The sequence below is a fragment of the Neophocaena asiaeorientalis genome, unplaced genomic scaffold, assembly GCF_003031525.2.
Source record: "Neophocaena asiaeorientalis asiaeorientalis breed wild unplaced genomic scaffold, Neophocaena_asiaeorientalis_V1.1 scaffold404, whole genome shotgun sequence".
NCBI classification, from domain to species: domain Eukaryota; kingdom Metazoa; phylum Chordata; class Mammalia; order Artiodactyla; family Phocoenidae; genus Neophocaena; species Neophocaena asiaeorientalis.
Window position 1 is genome coordinate 824167 of NW_020172589.1, and position 25568 is coordinate 849734.

Consider the following 25568-nt stretch of genomic DNA (forward strand, 5'->3'; position numbering starts at 1 on the left):
CTGCATGGCTCCCACCAATGACAGAATGTTCTTATCATCACCAAAGCAAACTGCGTTCAAACTTTGGAAGGAGCCTGCTAATTTTCCCAAGCTGAGATGTCGTGGGACTGATTCTCCCATACCATGACAAGGATAATCGTTTTAATTAGTAGTCTCTTCCTACTTTGTGTCTCTTTATCATTTCAGTTACAGACCTGTTTCTAGGATGGCAACAGCACGATGGCAAAACTGAAGCTGGCATCTTCCTAAATGTCACGCCCCAGCACCCCGCTCTAGCCGCAAGAGGCTTTGTGCCCATCTAGCAATCCTGCCATGAATGGCATTAAAAACCACCTGAGGGAGTGGGGAAGGGAGGCTGCAGAGCAGCAGGTCCCAGCAAAAGGAAAACCAAGTCAGTGGGATAAGATGAGACATTCTGTCTGTTAACAAGCCAAAGTCTAGAACATAGTGAAGAAAAATGGCAAAGAATCAGTACCTGGAAAATGGGGCCCTACTGGAGAGGTCTGAAAACCACAAGCAAGGTTAGGCAAGGCAGCACAGGGACACAGGGCTGTGGTTCTCCTTGGAGAGGACACAGACCAGGAAGGAAGGAGTGTGACTGGCGCTCAGCACGTTGAGGTCTGTCACTGAGGCAGGGATTGTGGGGTGGCCTGGGGAGGGAATGGGAAGGGGAAATGGAATTTAATTAAGTGCCTATTGTGTACCCAGAAATGCACTGGGCCTCGCAGTGGGCAGCTGTTGCTTTGGCCTGGCAAATATCCTTCCTCCTTCCTCCAGAACTTGCATCAAGCTTTTCCTTGGTGGGATTGACTACCCATTCCCCGTGTCAATCCATGTGGTTATTCCAGCTCTATGGTCACAGCTACTGGTTTGGAGATGGGCCTGAGATTTTCCAATGAGGGCCAGTCCCAGGACGCTTGCTGAGCTATTAGGAAAGAGAAAACTCGCCTTCCATCGGAAATGCTGGCTGATAGGATGTAAGCCTAGAGCAATGGTGTCCAATTTCCCCATCATATAGGAGAGCCTTCCTGAGAATAAAGCCAACACAGAAGGAAGTGGCACCAAGAGGGCAAGATATTCCAAACGCCTTTGTTTGAGTGCTGGGAGCTGATAAATTTCCTTTTTGGTCTGAGCCAGCTGAGTATAGTTTCTGTACTTGCAACAAAAGAGTCCTGACTAGCTATAAAGGAAAAACACACCCCTGTGTTGGTCCCTTACTCTCAGACTACTACCATACTCATAGCACTTCTGACACCAGCTATGTGGGTGTTTTTTTTTTTTTTTCTCCCACACCAAGCAATTCTCTATGACACCAGCTGGGTGTCCTATAATTTAATTTATTCTGACACTCTACTCGGAGAGAACGTCAGACCCCACAGGTTAAGGGCTCAGACCCACGAGACTGTCTGTCCCCAACCCCAATTTAGATACCAACCATAAGTCCCAGGCTGTCACCTGTATTTCTGACTGACCAGCTATAAATCAGGGTTCCCATGACCCCCATCTTGGGTTTAATAATTTTCTAGAATGGCTCACAGAACTCAGGGAAACAGTTACATTTACTGGTTTATTACAAAAGGATATGATAAAGAATAGAGATGAGCATCCAGTTAGAAGAGGCACAAGGTATGTGGGCAGGGGAATGGAGCATCAATGCCCTCTCACTGTGCACCGCTCTCCCAGAACCTCCACCTGTTCACCAACCTGGAAGCTCTCTGAATCCTGTACTTGTGGGGTATTTACGGAGGCTTCCTTGCATAGGCAGGATCCATCACTAACTCAATTTCTAGGCCCTCTCCCCTTCCTGGAGGATGGGAATTGGGGCTGAAAGTTTAAACTTCTAATCATGGCTTGATATTTTTCTGGTGGCCAGCCCCCATCCAGGAGCCCACCAAGAGTCACCTCATTAGAACAAAATATGCTCCTATCCCTCAGAAAATTCCAAGCCGTTTAGGAGCTCTGTGTGTAGGAACTGAGGTCAAAGATCAAATGTTAGAACAAAATACGCCCCTAGTGCTCTTATCACTTAGGAAATTAGAAGGATTTTAGGAGCTCTGTGCCAGGAACCAGGGGCAGAGACCAATATATATATTTTCTATGATTTCATGTTGACATATCTACTAGGAGTTAATAACAGTAGTATTCTCCATTGATAGATAAAGACTCTAATAAGACTGAGAGGAAGTGACTTGGTTAAGGTTTCATGGCTAGAAGTGATAAAACTGGAATCTAAGTCTGTTTCACTCCAACTGTGTATTTTCATACATCACACTGCCTCAAAGGCCCTGGGTAGCTGAGAGCTGTTGGCATCTGTGTGGGATACGGGAGCCACTCCACTCTCTGGAGTCCCAGATTTCAGCTCTGTCTTTACTAGAAATTCTGCATGTGACCTGGGAAAAGCACCACATGTCTTGGGGCTCACTTTTCTTATATGTAAAACGAGGAGGGTAAACTAGTTGATTGCTAAAAGTCTCTTCCTGCTCTAAGGAAAAAAAAAAAAATCAACACGCCCAAGATGCTAACGGAGCCTCATACAAATGTAATCAGTTGAAACCCAGTCACAAGAGCTGCCCAAGAAGAGAAGGCTCTCACTATGCTAAATGACAGTAACATGCCAGGGAAAAGACAGCCACCGACACGATTTCAGAGCAGCTTGGAAATGTTGGGACAAATTCCCGTCTACCGCCCTGGCCCTGCGTGAAATCGAGCTCTCTTCCTTCTCGAACGAAAAGTCTGCTTTTATGATCTCGTGCCACTGACCCTTTACCCCACCACGATGTGGATGCCCCCTGCCCACAATCCTGCAGACCCAACAAATGGTTCTCCTGAAGGTAACCTTGCCCCACACCTCACAGCTTTTTCTCAGCCTGCGTATCCCTCTACCTGCTCTGTAGCATCTGCCCAACGCCCTGACTGACTCCCCATCTTTTCTGGAGCTCTGTCCTCTCATCACCCCTTCCCAATCTCCCCCCACGCCCCGACTGCTGCTCCTCGTGCTCTGACAACTTCTCAGCCCCTTCTGCCCCCTGTAAGCAGCCACTCCTCAAGGCTGCTTTGAGCCCACTTCTCTTCCTCTCTCAGAAATCCCGATGACTCCAATGGTGCCGACTATTATTCAAATCCTAGCATTTTTGAGACTGGTCCCTCCAGGCCTGAGCCTTGTCCCTGAGCTCGGATGCACATTCTCACTGTCCTCTTGAAACCTTCCTGGAATTTCAGCCACACCCCAACCCAAAGAGAACTCGATATGTTTCTGCCCGGATCAGCTTCTTTCCCTGCCACCCCCAGTTCTGCGGATGGCGACACCAGACTTCTTCTCACCTGGGCTTGACACTCTGGTTCAACTTTTGGCCTCTCCTCCTTTGATGGTTACGTCTACAAGTTGCCCCATGGTTGCAAAGCTACTGGAATTCTACTTCCACAGTGTTGTAGACAGGGTGGTTGCCCCTTCCACTGCCACTGTACCTCCTGAGTCCTTCCTGAGGGGTCAAGGGCTCCTCGCTGGTCTCCCACTTCCAGTTTCTTTCCTCTAAATTTAGCCCATGTTATCCTCCCTAAGATGCAGCTTGAAGCAGGTCACTTCTGCTTGGCCCTTCTACAACACCCCTGCCCCTGTTGCCCCGTAAAGGACAAACTCCTCACCCTGGTATCAGGCCCTCAGAAACCTGGGCCCAAACCCTCCCTATGCTTCTGTTTCATGCCTTTTCCTCCACATCTCACTCCTACAGCTCCTTGGAAATGTTTGATGGTTTATTCACTCTGTGCATTTGTTTATCTTATTCTCTCTGATTCCCTACAATCTTGTAAAAGCAATCTTACTACATTGCTCTTTGGTTTAAAAGTCTCCAATGGCTTTCCACTGCACTTGCTAGAAAACAGAAACTCCTAAACAGGTCTACAGAGCTTTATGTGACATGCCCTTGATGACATACTCCATCCTCCTCTAGCCCTGATTTACAGAACTCAGGCCTTTTTCTCTGTTCCCTGAAAGGGTCAAGCTCATTATTCCTCCAGCTCTTCACATGGCAGCTTCCTGCTCATCCTCAGGGCTCAGCTTCAATGCATCTCCTCAGACTCCATTCCGGGTTGCTATACTTTCTCCTGCTGAGCCGAGATGCGGCTGAAGAATCCTTCTCAATACACTGCTGACTCCAGGTAACCACAACCGACTGGCCAGATTAGTCAGAATTAATGATTCTGTTCGCAAGGCCTGACCCAGTCTGTCGTCCCTCAGCCACATGAGAAAACTGTGGCCTAGAAAGGCAAAGATACCCAAAATCTGAGCATGAGTTAGCACTCAACTGTTTCTACTCTTAGGCTACTGTTTTTCATTTGCACCAAACTCTTTCCTGTTTCTGGTTCCTCGAGGTGGGTGGTCCCAAAGCATAGGAAGACAGCTTCCTGGGCCCACAGGGTGTGGGAGGGAAGGCCAGCGAACGAGGGCTCAGGCGAGGACTCAGCAATGGTGCTGCAGGTTGTCTGTCATGGCAGAGCGAGCTGTGTATCAGAGGTGGAGAAGAGCTGTTGCCATGGTGATGGACCAACCAAAGAAGGGCTTAGGGAATAGGCTGCTAGACAAGCTGGTTCTTAAATCAGCACATTTCCAAATGCTTAAAAAATAAAGCAGGGTTGGGAAGAAAATCATAATTGTCACTCCCCAGTAACCGAGCTGGGTCTAAATCTAGAGAAGCAACTGATATCTCCAACACAGCATTTTTGGAACAAGGAATAATTTTGTCCAGCTCCTCATTTTGGGGGTGCCCAGAGAAGATATCTGCTCAAGGTTATATAGCAAGCTAAGCTGGGGTAGAGAAAATGGGGGAGGTAGAGGCTATGGAAAAAGGGGTGTGGGGTGACTCTCCCCTTCCTCAGGGATGACTTTTTGGAGTCACAGGCCATCCTGCCCAAACATCTTCAGAGTTACTTGTACCCACTCACCTCCAAGACCCTGCCGCTGATGTATCGGTCACAAGTCTCGCACTTAATGCCAAACTGGGAGTGGTAGTCAGACTCGCAGTATGGAACGCCATCCCTGCAAGAGGAAATCCACACAGGAAGAGGAAGTTAGGGGGGTTTACGGGGGTGTCACGTGGAGCTTCCCAGACCTGCAGGCAACTGTGACTGGGCCAAGATTAGAAGCACTCTGGGAACTGTTAAAAATGCCAATTCCCCAGACACCCTTCAGATATACAAAATCAGACGATTCCTGGGATGGGGGGATACCAGGGAACCTGCATCATGACAAACTCCCTGAGCGTGCCTAGGAACCACCGGTCTGCTGCGGGCTGTGAGTGTCCCTTTTCCACTCTTCTTCCTCTCCCTCCCCACAAATTCTCCAGACCTTTTTCCTTTACCCCAAATGGCTCTTTTAAAAATTCATTTAAAAATAAAATTTTATTTTATTTAGAATAGGTAATATTTGCATTTGGCACATTATAGAGGCACAAAGGGGAAAGTCTTTATCCCCCTCTCAGCCTCTGCCAGCTTCCCTTCCAGGAGGTCATCAAAACGATCAGTCATCCGATTGTGCCCCTGGATCAGGAGAAAACAGGAACCCCCTCTCCCCCGACCACCTCCTAAGTGCTCTATTCTTGCCCAGTGCTGATAACTTATTGGGCAGTAATAAGATTACTGTTAGTTATTCTTATACGACCTTCTACTACTAATAGCCATTGATATTTATTGCTTGGTGTGTGTCAGGCCCTCTGAGGGTGTTTTACATAGGTTATTTCATCTAATCCTTGCAGCAGCCCTATGAGGTTGGAATTATCCGTCTCCCCACTGTATGGATGAGAAAACCCAATTCAGATGACCTAGAGCTGGTTCAAACCCAGACGGTCTGGTTTCTCCCAGGCTGTCGTGAGAATTAAAGGACATGGTTCCAGCGTGTCCCAGGGCTCAGCACAGCGCCCGGCCTGGAGTGAGTACTTGGCAAATGGCAGCTAGGGGAATCCTCATGATTGCTGAGAGGGGTCTTCAAGGAGGACGTTTGGGGCTCAGCTTTCAAGGGCCCATGTGGAGATGGTTGGAGCATCAAAGAGCTCAGCCCTGCTCCAGCCCTGCCTGGCTCTAAGGACCAGATCTGATGACATCTCTCTGAAGTGCTGATGCCATCTTTCGTACGTAACAGAACTCGCTCACACACGCACAGGCCTGAAGAACAGGCATGTCCAGGCTGCTGCTCTGTGGGCACTGCTAGGAGCCCACCCTGGGCAGCAGAGCCGTCAGTGTTTCCTGAAGGAGAGTTGGCAATGAGGACCCGTGCTCAGCAAAGTCACCAGGTAAGACTGTTGTTTGTGGGTCCACGAGACAAGCTTCCCCCTCCCCCAACCCTTCCACACTGTGTGGGGATGGGCGGGTGACCCTGCAGGGGGATAGTCATTTGTCAGGAGGCGGGCACAATGAGCCAGAAAAATTGGGGTATAAATGCCAACACCTCCTAATTTGGACCCATGAGGTTGTGAGGCCTTCGGGAATTTGAAATATACATGATTCTAAAAAGACGCAGATGGTAAAAATTAACATTTACCGGGTACTGATTAGGTACAAAGCACAGATCTCTGAGCCCTGACACAACCCTATGAGGCAGGTCGTCTTCTTAGCCCTGTTTTTATAAATGACGAAACTGAGACTCAGAGAAGCTGAGTCCCTTGCTGAGGTCAAGTGGGCTGGGCTTCTAACCTGGGCATCAGTGCCACAGCCAGGGCCTCTAAGCATCTGACACTCTGCTGGCAGATGGATGAAGGGCCCAGAGTCCGGCTGCAGAGGCCCAAGGCGTGGTGGGCAATCTGGGCTGGACCTGCTTGCGAGGAGCTCTGAGCAAACCCTTACTCCCCCAGAGAATTTGGACCGAGGCTCACAAACTCAAGGACTCCCGGCTGGCGACTTACCAAGGGCACTCCTTACTTGGCAGGCCCAGAGGTGCATGCCAAACTCCACTAACATGGCCTTCAAAGCTCTCGGGGCTGTGACCTCAGCTCAACCTCTGCAGCTCTGGACTTCACCTGTGCACACACCCGAGTTCCCACAAACAGGAAGGATATGTCCAGCACCTCCCTGCCCTTGCCCAGGCTGGGCATTCTGCCTACAAGCTTTCCTTCTTTACATTTTCAAATCTTATACCCCTTTTCAAGGTCTGGCCCAAATATCACCATCTTCCATAAAGCTCTCATATATTCCAGATTCCACTTCTGCTAGTTAGAAGTGAATAGTCACAGCCCTTCGCTTAGACCTCTGACACAGACAAGGGTCGTCTAGCTAGCATCTATCTCCCTTTCAGCCAGCAGCAGTACCTCGCCTGGGATTTCCTGGGAACCACCCCTTCACACTCGCAGTTACAAAGAACTCACAAACAGCTGCTCTCTGGCTCGAGGGTTGAGATCCTCCTGGCCAGTGATTGGTCAAGAATGGGCATGTGACCCACCGGTGGCCAAATCAGAGGCAGCTGTGGGACTTTGGCTGGAGTTCTTGGGAAAGAAGCCCCTCTCTCTCTGCCAGGTTTGCGAAGCTGCTAGAATGAAAGCCTGGAGCTGCTGATGATCATCTTTGCTACCATTTGGGGAGGGCCTGCTTGAGAATGAAACAAATGCAGAGGAAGGTAAAGCTGAGAGGGGGAGAGAGAGAGAGACACTTCTGAAGTACTAATGACATCTTTAAGCCCTTGGATTCATCCATGCCAGAAGCCAGAATGCCGCTGGCCTTCCCATTTCTATGAGTCAGTAAACTCCCATTTTTGCTTTTTAAGGGAGTTTGAGTTGGGTTTTCTGTCACTTATGATTGGAAAGGTCTTAAAGAACAGAACTTCTCTTGAACTCTCAATCACGTATCCCCTGGAGGCACAGTTTCTTATGTATATAGCTTCTCTCTCTCATTTTTTGATAGCAGAAACCACGCATGCTACAAATTTACATGCTCACTGTGTCCTAGCATCGGGCCAGAGGCGATACCTGAGAAGTGTCTGGAGCATAAAGTGTCAAAGCTGTGAGGGTCTGTGGCCCTAATTCTTTTTAGGTACTTGAGTGTGTAAACGTGGTCACAAGGGCCTAGCACAAGGGGGCTTGTCTAGTGCTCAGTGTGTAGGCTGGGCCATCTTCCCTGACAACTGTGTGTCCATCATCTCTTATCTCAATTCATTCAACAACTGTATTGTTGACTATGGGTTGGGCATTGTGCTACACAGCAGCAGAGGATTAAACAAGTCCCGCCCTAGCGAGGACAGACACTAAATATAATCATTGGAGCAAATTACTTACTGCCTGAGACAGTTTCTACAGCTTTTCAAATGGGGATAAATATCTCATGGGGGTAGTCATGGGACTTAACGTGATAATTCGTGCACAGCAGTTAGCACATTCCTTGTCCACAATAAAAGCTCAATAAATGGTAGCTAGTATTATTAACCTTACTAAAATGTTAACATGGATAAATATACAATTGCAAATGGTGTTGGCCCGTATGAAGGAAAAGAATAGGGCAGAATGAGGCCAACTCTGAGGAGAGGGTGTGGGACCCGAGACCAGAAGGGAGGAGCTAGCACGTGCAGAGCAGAGAAGAGTATCTGAGGCAGAGGAAGCACCGCGTGAGGGCCCAAGGTGTGTGGGGTGCTGTTTGCGGCCAGAGTGTGATAGCTGGATGGAAACGGAGGGAGCTGCTGCTGGGGACTCAGGCAAGGGTCATGTGCAGCCAGGTCTGGGAGCATGCAGAGGCCAGGCGGGCGGGCGGGGCGGGGAGGGGGAGAACCCACTTGCTGATGTACTCCCCGGTGAGGATGATGCTGCAGGTCTGGCATTTGAAGCAGCTGACGTGCCACTGCTTGTCCAGAGCCAGGAGTGACTGGCCGTGCTTGATCTCCTCCTTGCACCCAGCGCAGTCTGCGAAGACAAGAGGATGTGCTGAGCAAAGCATCCTGGGCCCCTAGAGCCCTGCCATCATCGCACACCTGAGTCAAGGAAACCCCTCCTGGAATGCCAGCTTTTCCACAACTGCTCCCACCCTGGCACTGGCACCTGTCGAGACTCTGCCAGGTGAGGGAAAGGCCAGCGGAGCCCTGGCCTCTTGACAAGTGGTCTTGGTGTGAGGGAGAAAGACCTCCCAGGGTTCCTCCAGAAAGTTCTGTGCTGGTCATCCTGACAACTGTTCATCCAGAATGGACCCTGCACTGCTTCTGCTCTCGAGTTGCTAACTAAGCTCATCCAAGTCTCTGTGACCCAGGGACCTGCAGTATCAGTGTCACCTGGGAGCTCAGAAATGTGCAGCAATGTGGGCCCCACCCAGATTGACTGAATTTTTATTTATTTTTAATTATTTTATTTTTATTGAAGTATGCTTGATTTACAATGTTGTGTTAGTTTCAGGTGTACAGCAAAGTGATTCAGTTACATATATATGTATATATATTATGTATATATATATCTTTTTCAGGTTCTTCTCCATTATAGGTTGTTACAAGATACTAAATATAGTTCCCTGTGCTATACAGTAGGTCCTTGTTGCTTATCTACTTTATGTATAGTAGTGTGTACCTGTTAATCCCAAACTCCTCATTTATCCCCCTCTTTCCCCTTTGTTAACCATAAGTTTTTCTACGTCTGTGAGTCTGTTTCTGTTTTATAAATAAGTTCATTTGTATCATTTTTCTAGGTTCCACATATAAGTGATATCAAATGGTATTTTTCTTTCTCTGCCTGATTTACTTCACTTACTATGATAATCTCCATGTCCATCCATGTTGCTGCAAATAGCATTATTTCATTCTTTTTTATGGCTGAGTAATATTCCATTGTATGTATATGTATATATATATATATATATGTACCACATCTTCTTTATCCATTCATCTACTGATGGACATTTAGGTTGCTTCCACATCTTGGCTATTGTTAATACTGCTGCAATGAGCATTGGGGTGCATGTATCTTTTTGAATTAGAGTTTTCTCCAGATATATGCCAAGGACTGGGATTGCTGGATCATATGATAGTTCTATTTTTAGTTTTCTGAGGAACCTCTATACTGTTTTCCATAGTGGCTGCACCAATATACATTCCCACCAACAGTGCAAGAGGTTCCCTTCTCTCCACACCCTCTCCAGCATTTATTGTTTGTGGACTTTCTGATGATGGCCATTCGGACTGGTGTGAGGTCACACCTCATTTTTTTGCAGTTTTGGTTTGCATTTCTCTAATAATTAGTGATTTTAAGCATCTTTTCATGTGCCTGTTGTCCCTCTGTATGTGTTCTTTGGAGAAACATCTATTTAGGTCTTCTGACCATTTTTCAATTGGATTGTTTTTCTGATGTTGAGCTGTATGAGCTGTTTATATATTTTGGAAATTAAGCCCTTGTCGCTTACCTACTGAATTTTATCAAGATCTCCAAGCACAGTAGAGTTTTCCTCAATGGCAAGGGCCCTGTTTGTGATTTGTGTGTTTTGTGGTTAAATCCATTTTCTTGCCTAGCACTGTGCTCAGCACATAGTTAAGAACTCAAACAGACTTGCTGAATGAGCGTGAAAGAGCAGGCCTCACGGCACTCAGGCAAAGAACAGAACTTACCACACACACCTCCTCCCCAACATGATTACATACCAAACGCTTGCCTCCCCAAGTAGCAAGGATTAAAGAGTCTGATGAGATCGTTCCAGAGCAGAAAGGTGCCCTTGCTCTCCGTTCCCCTCACCCTGGACTGTGCACTGGAGCCAATATTGAATGGAGGGGGCCCCAGAGTCTGCCTGTTGCTCAATCAGTGTCTGCAGAGGGGCAGGAAATAGAGGCAGTGTCCAAGATACTTGGGAGAAGCAGGAAATTCAGGCCTAGCCGACCGGATGTCCCACTCTGGAGGAGGAAAGGGTCATGGTGCAAAGTTTACCAGAGGACAAGCCTGCCTCCTGGCACCAAAGCAAGTGCATACTTGGGAGCAGTGGTGAGAAAAGAGACGGCTATCAAGTTGGGAGAGGCTGGCTGAAGCTCTCACACCCAGCTGGGAGCCTGTCCTGGGAGAGGAGATGAGATGTCCATGTGTCTAAGAAGTGGGTGTGCCCAGCAGGCTGTGGGGAGGGTCTGGGCCCTGATGAAGTGTGTGTATGAAGCAGCTCCCACAGTCCGCGCCTCTTGGCCACACAGTGCCTTTCTAACGTCTCTTAGTGCAAGCTGCAGGCAGGAAGGTCTCCCATTGCAAAATGCTTCAAGTCCCAGGCCTTCAAATGGGGGCTGGGAGAATAATTTTAGGATCTCTTTTCTCCTGGGATAAGTCTACCCCCACCCCATCATCATAGTCTTCAGAATGTCATAGTTTAGAGAGGTCAGGTACCCCTTCCTCTTTTATAGACAGATGGCCTCTGAAGTGACTTGCCCACGCTCCGAACAGTAAAACCCAAGGGCTCAGGCGTCTGGTCCAGCTTTCTAGGCCACAAATGCTGACCTTGTGTCTCTGTGGGCCTCATTGATAGGGTTAAATGATTCCACAGGGGCTCAGAGTTCACAGAGCATTTGGCCAAAGTCCCACGCAATGCAGGAAGCTACAGCATTCTCAACAGGCGTGGGCACCTTCCTCTGTGTCATAGCTTCCAGGGGTGACCAGCTCACCGCCCCCCCCCTTTTTTTTTTTTTCGGTATGCGGTCCTCTCACTGTTGCGGCCTCTCCCGTGGCAGAGCACAGGCTCCGGACGCGCAGGCTCCGCGGCCATGGCTCACGGGCCCAGCCGCTCCGCGGCATGTGGGATCTTCCCGGACCGGGGCACGAACCCGCGTCCCCTGCATCGGCAGGTGGACTCTCAACCACTGCGCCGCCAGGGAAGCCCTGTTCTCATGTTTTTAACTCATACTCTGTGCATTATCCAATCTCTGATATGAGGTCAGAAGCAATATTCCTGATGTAGGAAGGCCTGCTGATTCCTCCTGAGAATTCTGGCTTACCTGCTCCACATGCTTTTTCTTTTCATGTTATACTGCTCGTCCTCCACTCTACAGGCTTCATATTTATCAGGACCTTTTCCTCCCTCTTCTCTCAACTTTCACTCTTGGCCACGCAGTGGAGCCTCAAACACCCCATCCGGAGCGGGAGCCCGGGTCTCGTGTAATAAGCAGGGTCAGGAAAACCACACCCTGTCCCAAGTTGGATTCTGCAGACCCAGCTGTCCACTCCATTCCTCCTACGTTCCTCTTTATTCCAAAATTACAACCTTCAGCTGGCAGAAAGTATGATGCCACCACTTGTTCCTCCTAAATCCCTCAGTTTACTGGAGACTCTAAAGACCCCAGACAACTATTTTTAGTTTTTTTTGACTGTGTCATTCATTCCACTTAGATCAGCAAAAATAAGTGGGTTTGTGAGTCATAGCAAGCTCCCCACCTCGTTTTAGGCAACTAATCCAGGGAGACAGGACCCTTCCTATTAGCGAGTCATGTCTCTGGTATAGGGTGTTAAGGAAATAGGCTCCAAAGCCAGACTGCCTGGGCTCACATTCCAGTTACAGTATCATTATCTGAGTGACTTTGGGCAAGTCATTTATGCTGTCTGAGTCTTAGTTTTCTCATCTAAAAACCATTACTCTTATCTCCCTCGTAGAGTTATTATAATGATTAAATGAGATGTTATATATAGAAAACTTAGTGCAGTGCCTGACAACAGTAATGGCCAATCAACGTTAGCAAGAGTGATGGTGGTGGTTTTGGTGGTGATGGTGGTGGTGCTACTGCTGCTGATTCTTCTCAGAGAGGTCTGTGCGGTGCCTGGCAATAGTCACCGTCATCAGTGTTAGCAGTGGTGATGGTGGTGTTGGTGATAGTGGTGCTTGTAATGATGGTGGGGGTGATTGTGAAGATGGTGGTGGTGGTGGTACTTATGGTGGCCATGCTACTTCTGCTCCTGATTCTTCTTGGTGAGATCCGTGAGGAAACACTTCTTCCGCCTGTGGTAAGTAATACAATTCTTTTCTCTTGACAGTTCCTAAGTATTCTTCTTGATCTCTTTTGAGTAGATACTGCTCCTGCTTTTCCAGAATGTCTTTACATTCCAGGGATGAAACTTCACACTCCTGTAGCTCAAGAATACAGCAAGTTTTCCTGCTTTCATTTTCCTTCTCCATGATATGTTCTTCCCCTTAGCACTCTCTTGAATCTTGTTTTAGTTCCCTCCAACCTTGGGGGAACTAAGCAGACCTTCCAACTTACCCTCAAGTCAGGTGGCTGCCTTGCGTTTACAGCATGGATAATGACCACCTTTGGGGATAAAACATTTCTATGAAACATATGCCCTGTAGATCCACACAGTGATGTCTAGACTTCATGAGTAACAAGATGAGCCATGATCCTAGGCATCCCCCTGGAGACGGCCCATGTGCTCACTTGCTCTTCTGCACTCACTCTTCCTCACCTTTTTCACCTCCTGATCTGCAGAATTATGGTGGACACAGCCTCTTCTTGTGGACATGCTCCCATGCAGGGCTCCCGCACTTAGCTGAGGAAATCTCCCACCTGTCTGAGATTCCCCAAGGCACACAGTACACACAACACAGGCTGAGTGAGGTAACAGCAGATTAAGGAATCTAATTCTCAGTTCTCCTTTGGGATGCTTCCTAGACTAAACCTCCAAGCCAACAAAATCCCTCATTTATATTTAGAGAGCATTTTACACACTATGACGTATGTTGGTTTGATTCCCGAATACTGATACACTTGCTTTCCACAAAGTTGGGTAAACTGAGCCACAGGGAGGCTACATGATGGCTGTGCATTCACACAGAAGGATGGCAGCCTCCTGACTCCAGCCGGCTTCCCTCTGTGAACTCACACGTGGTCCCACTGGTGTCTGGGCGCCTTGGCAGCATCAGCCATGGCGCTGTGGTCCTGCATCCCAGCCTTGCTGTCATATTGGATGATGCTTTCAAGGAGTTATGAAGGATAACAGTGTGTGCTCTCAGCCACCTCAAGATGGAAACCTGATCAGAGCGGCAAATTTTTCTTGAGCCCCACCGAAGATACTGACGGAAAGTCTGGGAGCAGATCTGATTCAACTGAAAGAAAGGAAGGGCAAGGGAGGGAGCCTCCCCACTGGCCCCCGTGCTAATGGAGCCCCCGGGAGCTCAGCCCTGCTGACTTGGGGTATTCTGTGCTCGCCCTCCTCAGCCAGACACAGCCTCAGCGTGCTGACTCTGCTGGTGCCGTGGCCAGCAGCCCCCATACCACACAGTGATGCCGCACAAGACGCTAATGGGCTTTCATTGATGCTGACGACAAGGCCAGTGAGAGTGTCACGTAACATGAAAGAATGCCGGCGCTCAGCTTGGCTTACCGAGACCCAGGGGGCTGTGTCCGTGTGTATGTGAGCACATGCAGTCAGTGGCCTGACAAGGGCATCTTGGAACAGTGATTTGGATACCTTACGGCTAGACACGTTTGAATGGAATGGACATTCCACAAATCAGAATGACTGTTCCGAGGCACTATTGATCCTCAGCTCCCCCCAACTCCCCATCTATGTTTTGGTGATAGATGGCCTGCCAAGTGTCCCCCTCATCCCTAGACAGCAGTTCTCAGTCTTAGGAGCAGCAAATGAATCACCCAAGAAGCTTATTAAGATTGTAGATTTCTAGGTCCCATTCCTAGAAGTCAAGAGTGGGCCCAGAAATCTGTATTTTTATCAGTCCTGCAGTGAAGCTGATGTCACGGTCCACGGAACACACCCCAAGGGGCACTAGCACAGCCCTTGTGGCCTTCTCTCATATTCCCTCTTTTGCTAAGATATGTCTGCATATTCTTCTTTAGTGGAGTTTGTAAAAATTGACAGCCGCTGGTGGAAAACACTTGATCAGCTCTGTTGCGATGCCCTTGGGAGTGTGGACCAGAGGGGAGATAAGGAGCCCTGCTCATCCCAGGAGAACCACCCAAGTGGCCAACACATGGCACAGGCCATCTCTGTTCACAGTTGGGCAGCCGGTTTTCCCTGCGTTTGTGCTTTGGGAAGTTTGTGAGTCTGGGCTGTGTGCCAACTGGGTCATGCTTCAGGAGTCCTCCAGGGTGGGAACCTCCCCCACTTCCCTCCAGGCTGCGGAAGCAGTTAGCGAAGCTGGGAAAGGAGAGCCCTGGGAGATGGCACTCGTGGACGGCGACATGCCCCATGGGGAGGACTCACGGCTTGGTCCACGGATCTTGATGGGCTTACTGCTCGTCATGGACTGGGAGCATGTCTGACACAAACATTCCTTCCCGCTGAAGGTCACCTTGTCTCCAATGGGGAAAGGCTTCCTGCAAGAGGGATGAAGGAGAAATTCAACACCATCTCTCCAGAGGGTTCCGTGTCTATAGGTGACTTGACAACACATGTGCTTGAAGACCTTTGGTAGCACACACTGCACATATAGAGCACCAGGCACATTCAAGTGCTGTTCACGGGGCCAGGCTAAACCACTCAGTTAGGGCCAGGACCAGAACTGGAGACCCAGTTGGGCCATTTACATGATTTTTAAACACTGGGAAAATCGTGACACTTATTTGGGCTTACATTTCTCTTCTATAATGAAGAGGCTAAAAATGTCTCAGAGGTACTTCCTCTTCCTGGAAGGACTTCTTCCATCCCAAATTGACCTATCCCCTGTATGTCAGGAAGAACTCATTCAACTCCCCAACTTGCCAAAATTTCCTTCTTTCACTCCACAGGAAGTTTAGACATCCTCAAAGAACCTCTTCCTCTGCTCGCCTGCATTTGCGAGTTCTACAGCTCAGGGGCTCAAGCTCGTCATGTCCTGCCTCCCTAACTAAATATAAAGTGCATAGAACCCTCAGTACAGCTGATCCCATCACACAGCAGCTCTCGCTTGTGTGGATTGGGATGCCTGTTAATATGGACTCTGAGTTTATGCCCCCGTAAGCCTGCAGTGGCTCCACTGCCCTTACATTAGCAACATGAACAACGGAGGGGGTGCCAGGGAGGGAGGGGAGCCGTGTTCTCATCACAGCCCAGGCACTGATTCATGGTAAAAGGACCCGGCATGACCTTGGGAAGGCACCTATTCTCCATGGGGCTTCACAAAACCTCCACTTTAGACCATACGGACCCTACTGTGCAAACTTCCAATGGTTCTGGGATTCCAGGTCTTAAGGGTTGGATGAATGAATGAATGAATTCCACTGGGTGATTATATTTTCTTATGCACTGTGTCCTTAGTCTCAATCAGAAACTCTAATTGGTTAGTTACTCTAACTGGTAACAAAGAGGTGGTTATTATACGAGGAGAATAATTGATCTATAAATGACTTTCCCAATTAAAAAATGCATACATATACTCCAATCGTGCTTTACTTATGACTTAATCAGAGCAGTCCATTAAATTTTAACATATCTGTGGGCAGGGTTGAGGTTTCTTTATTTTTTCATCTCCTTAATATGGTGCTTCGCATACACTGGGCCCTTAAGGTACCTTTGCCAAGTTAACAAGTGACGGGTATGCTGAGGGTGGGGAGGAGGGAAGGGGTGAGCTTTCCATCACCTATCAGAGGTCTTGAGAGGCTAGATAATGATCATTATGATAATGAAGAGCATAAAAGTAGACACAATTTGGTACCAGTCATTGAGATAAGGTCTCTCTGCATGTACCATCTCATTTATCTTCATGGAAACCCAATGAAGTTGGACTGGCTTTGATGTCAATTCACCAATGAAGCGGAGGCTTACAGAGGTGGGGTCACCTGCCAGGGTCATGGAGGGAGGCTATAAATAGATATTCCAGTACCGTATGTGGCTGAGAGTGTGAGAGCCTGAGCCAGATTCATGGATTCCAAACTGAGTTTTGAGAGGCCAGGGCCCTCAGTGGTTCCTTCAGGGCCTTTTGATGGGAAGTGGGAGGCTGAGTGTTGGGGCTCAGATCCTTACGCTGTCTTTGTCTCGGGACAAACCAGTGTTTTATACTAGATCACGTTTGACAAACAGGATTCAGCTGCTAAATGTTTGAAAACCACTAGCCTGTCAGGTCCTTCCTCCCCTGAGATTAGAGGATGCAAGTGTCCAGCAAAAAGCCGAGTAAGCCCCGGATCTGCCTGGGAAAGGCCATTTCTTCCCTGCTGCAGGATCCCGGGCAGAGGGTCCCGCCCCCGCTGGCCTGCTGCTCACCTGCACAAACTGCACACGAAGCACCTGGGGTGGTAGGTGCGGCCCAGCGCGGAGATGACCTCGCCCGTGATGAAGTCCCGGCAGCTGTCACAGCGGGTGCCGTAGAGCTGCTGGTAGTCCTGGGTGCAGATGTACTCCTGGTTCTTGAAGAAGAAGCCTGACTGAGCCAGGCCACAGCCACACACTTGGGGAAACAAGGCGGGAAACAAAGGCAGGTGAGTCCAGGGAGGGTCTGCAAGCATGAGGTTCTCACTGGGGACAAGGCTGCTGTCTGACTCAGTCGTAACTGGCCAGAGAATGGTGATGCACGGGACCTCATGGGCCTTTGGGGCCAGGGCTCCTTAAAGGATGGCCCGAAGACCACTTGCATCAGAATCACCTGGCGGGCCTCTTGAGATGCAGCTGCCTGGACCTGAATCAGACTCCCTCAGGTTGGAGCCCAGGCATCTGCATTTTAGCACACTCCCCAGCTGATCCTGATGCATGCTGAGACCACCCATGCTATACAATCCTCTCAAAACATGGAGGAGAAGTTTAAAGCCATGTAGCGCATGCAATGCAACGCAGCTGGTGATATCATGAGTTTGATGAAAGAATCATTCAGTTAAAAATGCCCTGGGCATTTCCTACGTGCATGAGTCTGTGCTAGGTGAAGACAAGTTAGGATGGCAATGGGATGTATGATTTGAAGATTAGAATCCAGCTTCACCATAGCCATAAAAGGTAGATCTCTTCCCAGGCAGGAATGATAAAACACAATCCTTGAAATCCAAAGAGCTAACAATGGATGCAGAGGGAAGACCACATAGAACATACATCAGTGGGGACAGGCCATGGGATGGTGTAGGTAGCAAGTGCTGTGAGTGGGAGGAATCAATGAAGGCTTTCTGGAGGAGGTAGCATCTAAGTTGAAGTGAAAGAATGGAATGAGCTAAAGCACAAAGGCAGGAAACTACAGGCAATATTTGTGTGGAGATGCGGCTAGGGTAAGGGTGGTGTTTTTAGAGAGTGGAAGGCAATATTACACGAAAATATTGCCAGGCCAGTTGGAGGAAGAGGGGCCAAGTCCAGTTTAAGACGTTTAGGCTTTGTGGGAAACTAGGAAGCCATGGATGGTTTTTCCCCTAGTTTTTAAAATCTTAAATTATTTTGAAAAATCTCGGACATATACAACAGTAGAGAGAAGATTATAATGATTCCCTATCACCCAGCTGCAGAAATGATCAATTGCACTGATGACTTCTGAAAAGAGAGGCAACATGATTTCATAAGGTACTTTATAAAGTCTTTCGGGATATCCTTGTGGACAATATGAAGTAATATAGGGCAGATAATAGAAAAGCAGGTGGATATAGTTATAGGTGTCTGAACAACTGAATCATGTGGGACTCCCCTCCCCCAAAAGACTTTGAAACGTGGGAAATGAGATTTCCCTCTGAGAGTTAAGTTACGAAATGAACACATAATGGGAAGAGCAGGAAGAGGCTAAGTTTCTTCCAAGAGATTGAATGACTCTCAGGGCCACCAGAACGGCTGAGTTTATTGATCCAGCTAAAGCAAGGATGGGTCAGCCAGGAAGGGGCTGGTCAGCAATCAAAGGAAGGCCACTTGAGAGCTCATTCAAATCCCGAGACCAGCTCCCCTTGTTCTGAGTCTGACAGTTTGACTTTCTACATAGGTTGCCTTTGTGAGACAAGCAGCTGATCAGGGCAACATGAACTAGTACAACGGAGAGTTACAGCTCTTGTTTATGTTAATAAACAGGCACTCGGGTTTTATACGTCCGTTTCCCAAAGATGTGGTTAGCATGACTCAACTTTACCAAGCGTGATCCACGGTGGGGAAACCAACAAGATGTTTTCCAAGCCTGTAAGTGCGAGGACCTGGCCTGAACTGGGTGAAATCACCCCAGTAAATACTCTCTTATCTTTAATAGGGAATGTTGTTTTGCAAAAGCAGCCAGGTTAAAAGTAGGAGGGACTTCTAGGTGAATGTCAGAAGTATTTTGCAAGTGTTTGTTCACTCTGCAGGCCAGAGGTATGCTCCAAGGGCCAAGGTGAGGGAGGAGGGCGGCTCCAAATGTCACAGCACCAGGGGAAACGGTCTAGGACCATGAGACACTCTGCTCTGGGAGTCAGACCACCTGGGCTATCTAACTCTCTGGGTGACACTGAACTTGGTCCTCTGTTGTCTGGGGCCTCTGTTCACTTCTGTGTAAAGAGCAGAAACTGGACAAGAAATGACCTGAGCTTTTCTTCTGACACTGATATCCTGTGAGTCTAGGAGAAGGTAGGGCTGACTATAAGCCTAAACATTTTAAATTCCACGTGAGGTAGAGCTGGCAGCCACTGGGGACCACCCCTTGCAGAGAGGCAGGGCTTATGAGGAGAAGTGGTGCTGGTGGTGGTGGTAGGTGGGGAAGGGTCCAACTTTCATCAGGCTTCATGAAATCTCATCACAGCAAACAATGCCTGGTCTGGAAGGCAGGCAAGGCCAGAGAACAGGCTGTGCTGGGGTGTGCAGGTGGCAGGTCAATTGACTTCATGGCTGTGGAATTAGTCAGGCATGGCCTACAACCTCATTGGAAACAGCGCCTGTTTTTTCCCTTCTTTTCTCTCCTTTGTGTCCCCTGCCAACTCCACTTCCAGAGCCACCTCTCCCAGTGGAGAAAACCAGGAGGCCATACAAAAACTTGGAACAATCAGTTCCTTCATTTCCCCCAAGGAGCTGAAGGAGGAAGGTAGAAAGGATGTAAAGGTTGATAAGAATCCCAGGGGTTCCTGGAAATACAGTGGGGAACACGGGGTGGAAGGAAAGCTGGACCAGCACGACAGATGTATTTGAGGCTGAGCAGAGCTCTGCATTCAAATAACAGGAAAGGCCATGGAGAGGGTCTGTAGTATGGAAGTGATGTGGAATTAATACATCCAGGGCAGTCATTATTCTGTGAATCAGAAAAATATAGTCTATTAATTAAAAGAAAGATTATATAGCCTAACAATGGGACAGAATATGGGAACTCAGAACTGCTTTCAGAAAACACAGAATGCTCACTGTAAACAAAAGGCCTAGAATAGGACGTGCACACAGCCCTACTGTGTTTCAGTGGAAAATGTACTGTTTTGAGGGTCACTGGACCTTCCTCCATATTCCCATTCTAGCACTCAGGTGCTGTGTGACTTTGAAAAAGTGACCTCACCCCTCTGGAGCTCAGTTACATCATTTGTAAAATGAGGGGGCTATGTGGTAACTGAGGACACATCCAGACCTGAGAGTCTAGGATTCTGTCATATAATTCTGTTGATTTTCAACTTTTCAAATGAGACAGTTTTATGGAATTTCAAAATCAAAGTGTTAGAAGGGCCCCCGAGGGTGATCTCATTATTTTAAACATTTAAATTGTGAAATATATTATACATACAGAAGATGTAGTAAATATATATGTACAGTGTAAAGAAGAATAAAACATGCTCCCAGCTACTCACTACCGAGTTTGTGAAACAGAACATCACCAGCAGCTCGGAAGCCTGTTCCCATCTCCCTAAGAGCGCCCTGCTTCCCACACCACGCCCCAAATTGCGTTTATCATTCTCTTGCTTTTCTTTACAGTTTTACTACCTTTGAGGTATCTACAAACAATATATTGTTTAGTTTTGCCTGTTTTTGAACTTTATATGGATGGAATCATACTGCATCTACTCTTCTGTGTAATTTACTGCTTCATTCTCTCAGTATTATGTTTTTGAGATTCATCCATGTTGATGCATGTAGTTGTGGGTCATTCATTTTCACTGCTGTGCTGTATTTCGTTGTCTGACTATATCACAATTGATCTATTCCACTGCTGAAGGACATCCAAGCTGCTTGTGGTTTTTTTTTTTCCTTTATGGAAATGCTGCCTTGAACATTCTTGTATTTGTGAGGTGATGTCTCACTGTTTTCCAATAAGTTTTTCCCATTTACATTCCCACCAGCAGTTCTCACTGAGCTATATTATCACAGATACCAGGTAACACCTAACTTTTTATATTTAGTTAACATGGTACAGGTGAAAGGATGTTCTATTGTGATTTTAAATTTAATTTCCCTGACTATTAATGAAATTGAGAATGTTATTACCTGCTTATGGACCATTTGTGTTTTCAAGGTTTATCCACATGGAGCATGTATCAGTATCTCTTTTCTACCGCTGAATAATGTTCCACTGTATGGATATACCACACTGTACTTATCCATTCACTGGCTGATGGATATTTGAATTGTTTCAAACTTTTGACTTTATGAATAATATTGCTATGAACATTTGTGTACAAGTTTTTGTGTGAACATACGTTACTTGAGTGTAAGTCTAGCAGTGGAATTTGGAATTGTTGGGGTTATATGGTAACTCTATGTTTACCCCTAGAGGAACTGCAAGATTGTTTTCCAAAGCACCTACACATTTTACATTCCCACCAGCAAGGTATGAGGGTTCCAATTCTTCCACATTCTTGCCAACACTTGTATTATCTGTCTTTTTTGATTATAGCCAACTGAGTGGGTGTGAAGTTTATCTCATTGTGGTTTTATTTGCATTTCATTGATGGCTAATGATGTTGAGCATTTCTTCATGTGCTTATTGGACATTTATATAACTTCTTCATAGAAATGTCTATTCATATCCTGTGCCCATTTTGAAATTGGGTTATTTGTCTTTTTTATTATTAAGTTGTAAGTATTCTTTATATAGTCTAGATACAAGCCCTTTACCAGATATATGATTTGCAAATTTTATCTCCCATTTTGTGTGTTGCCTTTCACATTCTTCATGGTATGTTTTGAAGCAAAAAAGTTTTTAATTTTGATGATGTTCAATTTATCTATTTTTCCTTAGTTGTTTGTGCTTTGGGTGTCATGTCCAAGAAGGCTTTGCCTAACTTAAGGTCACAAAGATTTACTCCTATATTTTCTCTTAAAAATTTTATAGTTTTAGCTCTTATGTTTAGGTTTTTGACTTATTTTGAGTTAATTTTTTTGTATGATGTGAAGAAGAATGCAAATTTTTTTTCACATATATATGTTCAGTTTTCCTAGCATCATTTGTTGAAGACTGTTCTTTCCCTATTGAATTATTTTGGCTGCCTCGATGACATTCAACTGACCATAAATATAAGGGTTTATTTTTGCACTCTCATTTTGACTCTATTGATCTATATGTCTATCCTTGAACCACATTGTTTTGTTTATTGTAGCTTTGTAGTAAGTTTTGAAAGTGGGAAGTTTGAGTCTTCCAACCTTGTTCTTCTTTTTCAAGATTGCTTTGGCTATTTTATGTTCCTTTCAATTCCATATGCATTTTAGAATCAGTCTGCCAATTTCTACAGAGAAGCAAGTGGGGATTTTTATAGCAATTACATGTGTTATGAACTGAATAGTGTCCTCCCCCAAATTCATATTCATATGTTGAAGCCCCAAGCCCTAATGTGATGGTACTTAGATAGGTGGTCTTTAGGAGATAATCAGGTTTAGATGAGGTCATAAGGATAGGACCTTCATTATGGGATTAGTGACCCCATTAGAAGAGACACCAGCAAACTTGCTCATTCTCATTTTCCCTCTCTTTCTCTCTCTCTGCTCCTCCCTCCGTCCCTCTGTGATATGTGAGGACACAGTGAGAGGGAAGCTGTCTGCAAGCCAGGAAGGAAGCTCTCCATAAACCCAACTATGAAGGCACCTTAATCTTGGACTTCTAGCCTCCAGAACTGTGAGAAAATACACTACTGTTGTTTAAGCCATCCAATCTATGTTATTTTGTTATGGCAGCCTGAGCTAAGATAGCACTAAGTTTGTAGATTGATCTAAAGAATATTGCCATCATAACAATGTTAAGGCTTCTGATCCATGAGCATGGTATATCTTTCCATTTACTTAGATAGTCTTTAATATTTTGTAGTTTTCAAAGTATAAACTTTACACTTTTGTTAAATTCTTCTTCTTGTTTTTCAATGTAGCTCTCAAAGCATTTCCAGATTTTTATTATTTAAGAGAACATATCACCCCTCCTAGGTATATGGACAAGAGAAATCATATACATGTTGACCAGATGACACATAAAAGAATGTCTATAGCCACATTATACATAATGCTGGACACAACTCAAATACTCATCAACAGTAAGAAGAATAAATTCATGGTGGTATAATATAATCACACAATGGAACATATAGCAATGAGGATGAACAAACCATAAATGCATGAAACAACAAGACTGACTCTCACAAACAAAATGTTAGCACAGGAAGCCAGATGTAAAAGAGTACCCACACTGATTCTACTTATATGATGTTTACAACAGGCAAAACTTATTTATGATGTTAGAAGCAGGACAGTGGATACTTTTGATGGGGGGCAGTGACTGGTGGGACATGCAAAGTAAGTTTCTGGGGTGCTGGTGATGTGCTGTTTCTTTTTTTGTTGTTGTTTTTTGTTTGTTTCTTTTGGTTTTTTGTTAAAATTTTTTTTTACTTAATTTAATTTTATTTATTTTTTAATATAGCACGTTCTTATTAGTCATCAATTTTATACACATCAGTGTATACATGTCAATCCCAATCACTGAATTCATCTCACCCCCACCCCCACCCTCCTGCCGCTTTCCCCCCTTGGTGTCCATACATTTCTTCTCTACATCTGTGTCTCAAATTCTGCCCTGCAAACCGGTTCATCTGTACCATTTTTCTAGGTTCCACATATATGCATTAATATACGATATTTTTCTCTTTCTGACTTACTTCACTCTGTATGACAGTCTCTAGATTCATCCACGTCTCAACAAATGACCCAATTTCGTTCCTTTTTGTGGCTGAGTAATATTCCATTGTACATATGTACCACATCTTCTTTATCCATTTGTCTGTCGATGGGCGTTTAGGTTGCTTCCATGACCTGGCTATTGTAAATAGTGCTGCAATGAACATTGTGGTGCATGTGTCTTTGAATTATGGTTTTCTCTGGGTATATGCCCAGTAGTGGGATTGCTGGATCATATGGTAATTTTTAGTTTTTTAAGGAACCTCCATACTGTTCTCCATAGTGGCTATATCAATTTATATTCTAACCAACAGGGCAAGAGGGTTCCCTTTTCTCCACACTCTCTCCAGCATTTGTTGTTTGTAGATTTTCTGATGATGCCCATTCTAACTGGTGTGAGGTGGTACCTCATTGTAGTTTTGATTTGTATTTCTCTAATAATCTGTGATGTTGAGCAGCTTTTCACGTGCTTCTTGGCCATCTGTATGTCTTCTTTGGAGAAATGTCTATTTAGGTCTTCTGCCCATTTTTTGATTGGGTTGTTTGTTTTTTTAATATTGAGCTGCATGAGGTGTTTATATATTTTGGAGATTAATCCTTTGTCCATTGATTCATTTGCAAAATGTTTTCTCCCATTCTGAGGGTTGTCTTTTTGTCTTGTTTATGGTTTCCTTTCCTTTGTTTATGGCTTGTCCTTATGTCTTGTTTATGGTTTCCTTTCCAGTACTTTTGCTGTGCATAAGCTTTTAAGTTTCATTAGGTCCAATTTGTTTATTTCTGTTTTTATTTCCATTACTCTAGAAGGTGGATCAAAAATGATCTTGCTGTGATTTATGTCAAAGAGTGCTCTTCCTATGTTTTCCTCTAAGAGTTTTATAGTATCCATTCTTAAATTTAGGTCTCTAATCCATTTTGAGTTTATTTTTGTGTATGGTGTGAGGGAGTGTTCTAATTTTATTCTTTTACATGTAGCTGTCCAGTTTTCCCAGCACCATTTAATGAACAGACTGTCTTTTCTCCATTGTATATCCTTGTCTCCTTTGTCATAGATTAGTTGACCATAGGTGTGTGGGTTTATCTCTGGGCTTTCTATCTTGTTCCATTGATCTATGTTTCTGTTTTTGTGCCAGTACCATATTGTCTTGATTACTGTAGCTTTACAGTATACTCTGAAGTCAGGGAGTCTGATTCCTCCAGCTCCATTTTTTTCCCTCAAGACTGCTTTGGCTATTCGGGATCTTTTGTGTCTCCATACAAATTTAAAGATTTTCCTTAAGAAACGCCGTTGGTAATTTCATAGGAATTGCATTGAATCTGTAGATTGCTTTAGGTAGTATAGTAATTTTCACAATATTGATTCTTCCAATCCAAGAACATGTTATATCTCTCCATCTGTTCATATCGTCTTTAATTTCTTTCATCAGTGTCTACTCCATTGTATATCCTTGTCTCCTTTGTCATAGATTAGTTGACCATAGGTGTGTGGGTTTATCTCTGGGCTTTCTATCTTGTTCCATTGATCTATGTTTCTGTTTTTGTGCCAGTACCATATTGTCTTGATTACTGTAGCTTTACAGTATACTCTGAAGTCAGGGAGTCTGATTCCTCCAGCTCCATTTTTTTCCCTCAAGACTGCTTTGGCTATTCGGGATCTTTTGTGTCTCCATACAAATTTAA

General features: G+C 45.8%; 1 protein-coding gene across 2 annotated transcripts in view; it reads right to left on the reverse strand.

Moving 5' to 3' along the window:
- Nucleotides 1-25568, reverse strand: part of ABLIM3 (actin binding LIM protein family member 3) — a 144062-nt gene that overhangs the window by 54726 nt on the left and 63768 nt on the right. For both annotated transcript variants that reach the window (XM_024738249.1, XM_024738248.1), the window contains exons 4-7: nucleotides 17103-17286; nucleotides 15129-15241; nucleotides 8744-8870; nucleotides 4939-5032 (exon numbers count right to left, since the gene is read on the reverse strand). In XM_024738249.1, the coding sequence (XP_024594017.1) occupies nucleotides 4939-5032; nucleotides 8744-8870; nucleotides 15129-15241; nucleotides 17103-17286 (518 nt within the window). The remainder of the gene's footprint in view (nucleotides 1-4938; nucleotides 5033-8743; nucleotides 8871-15128; nucleotides 15242-17102; nucleotides 17287-25568) is intronic.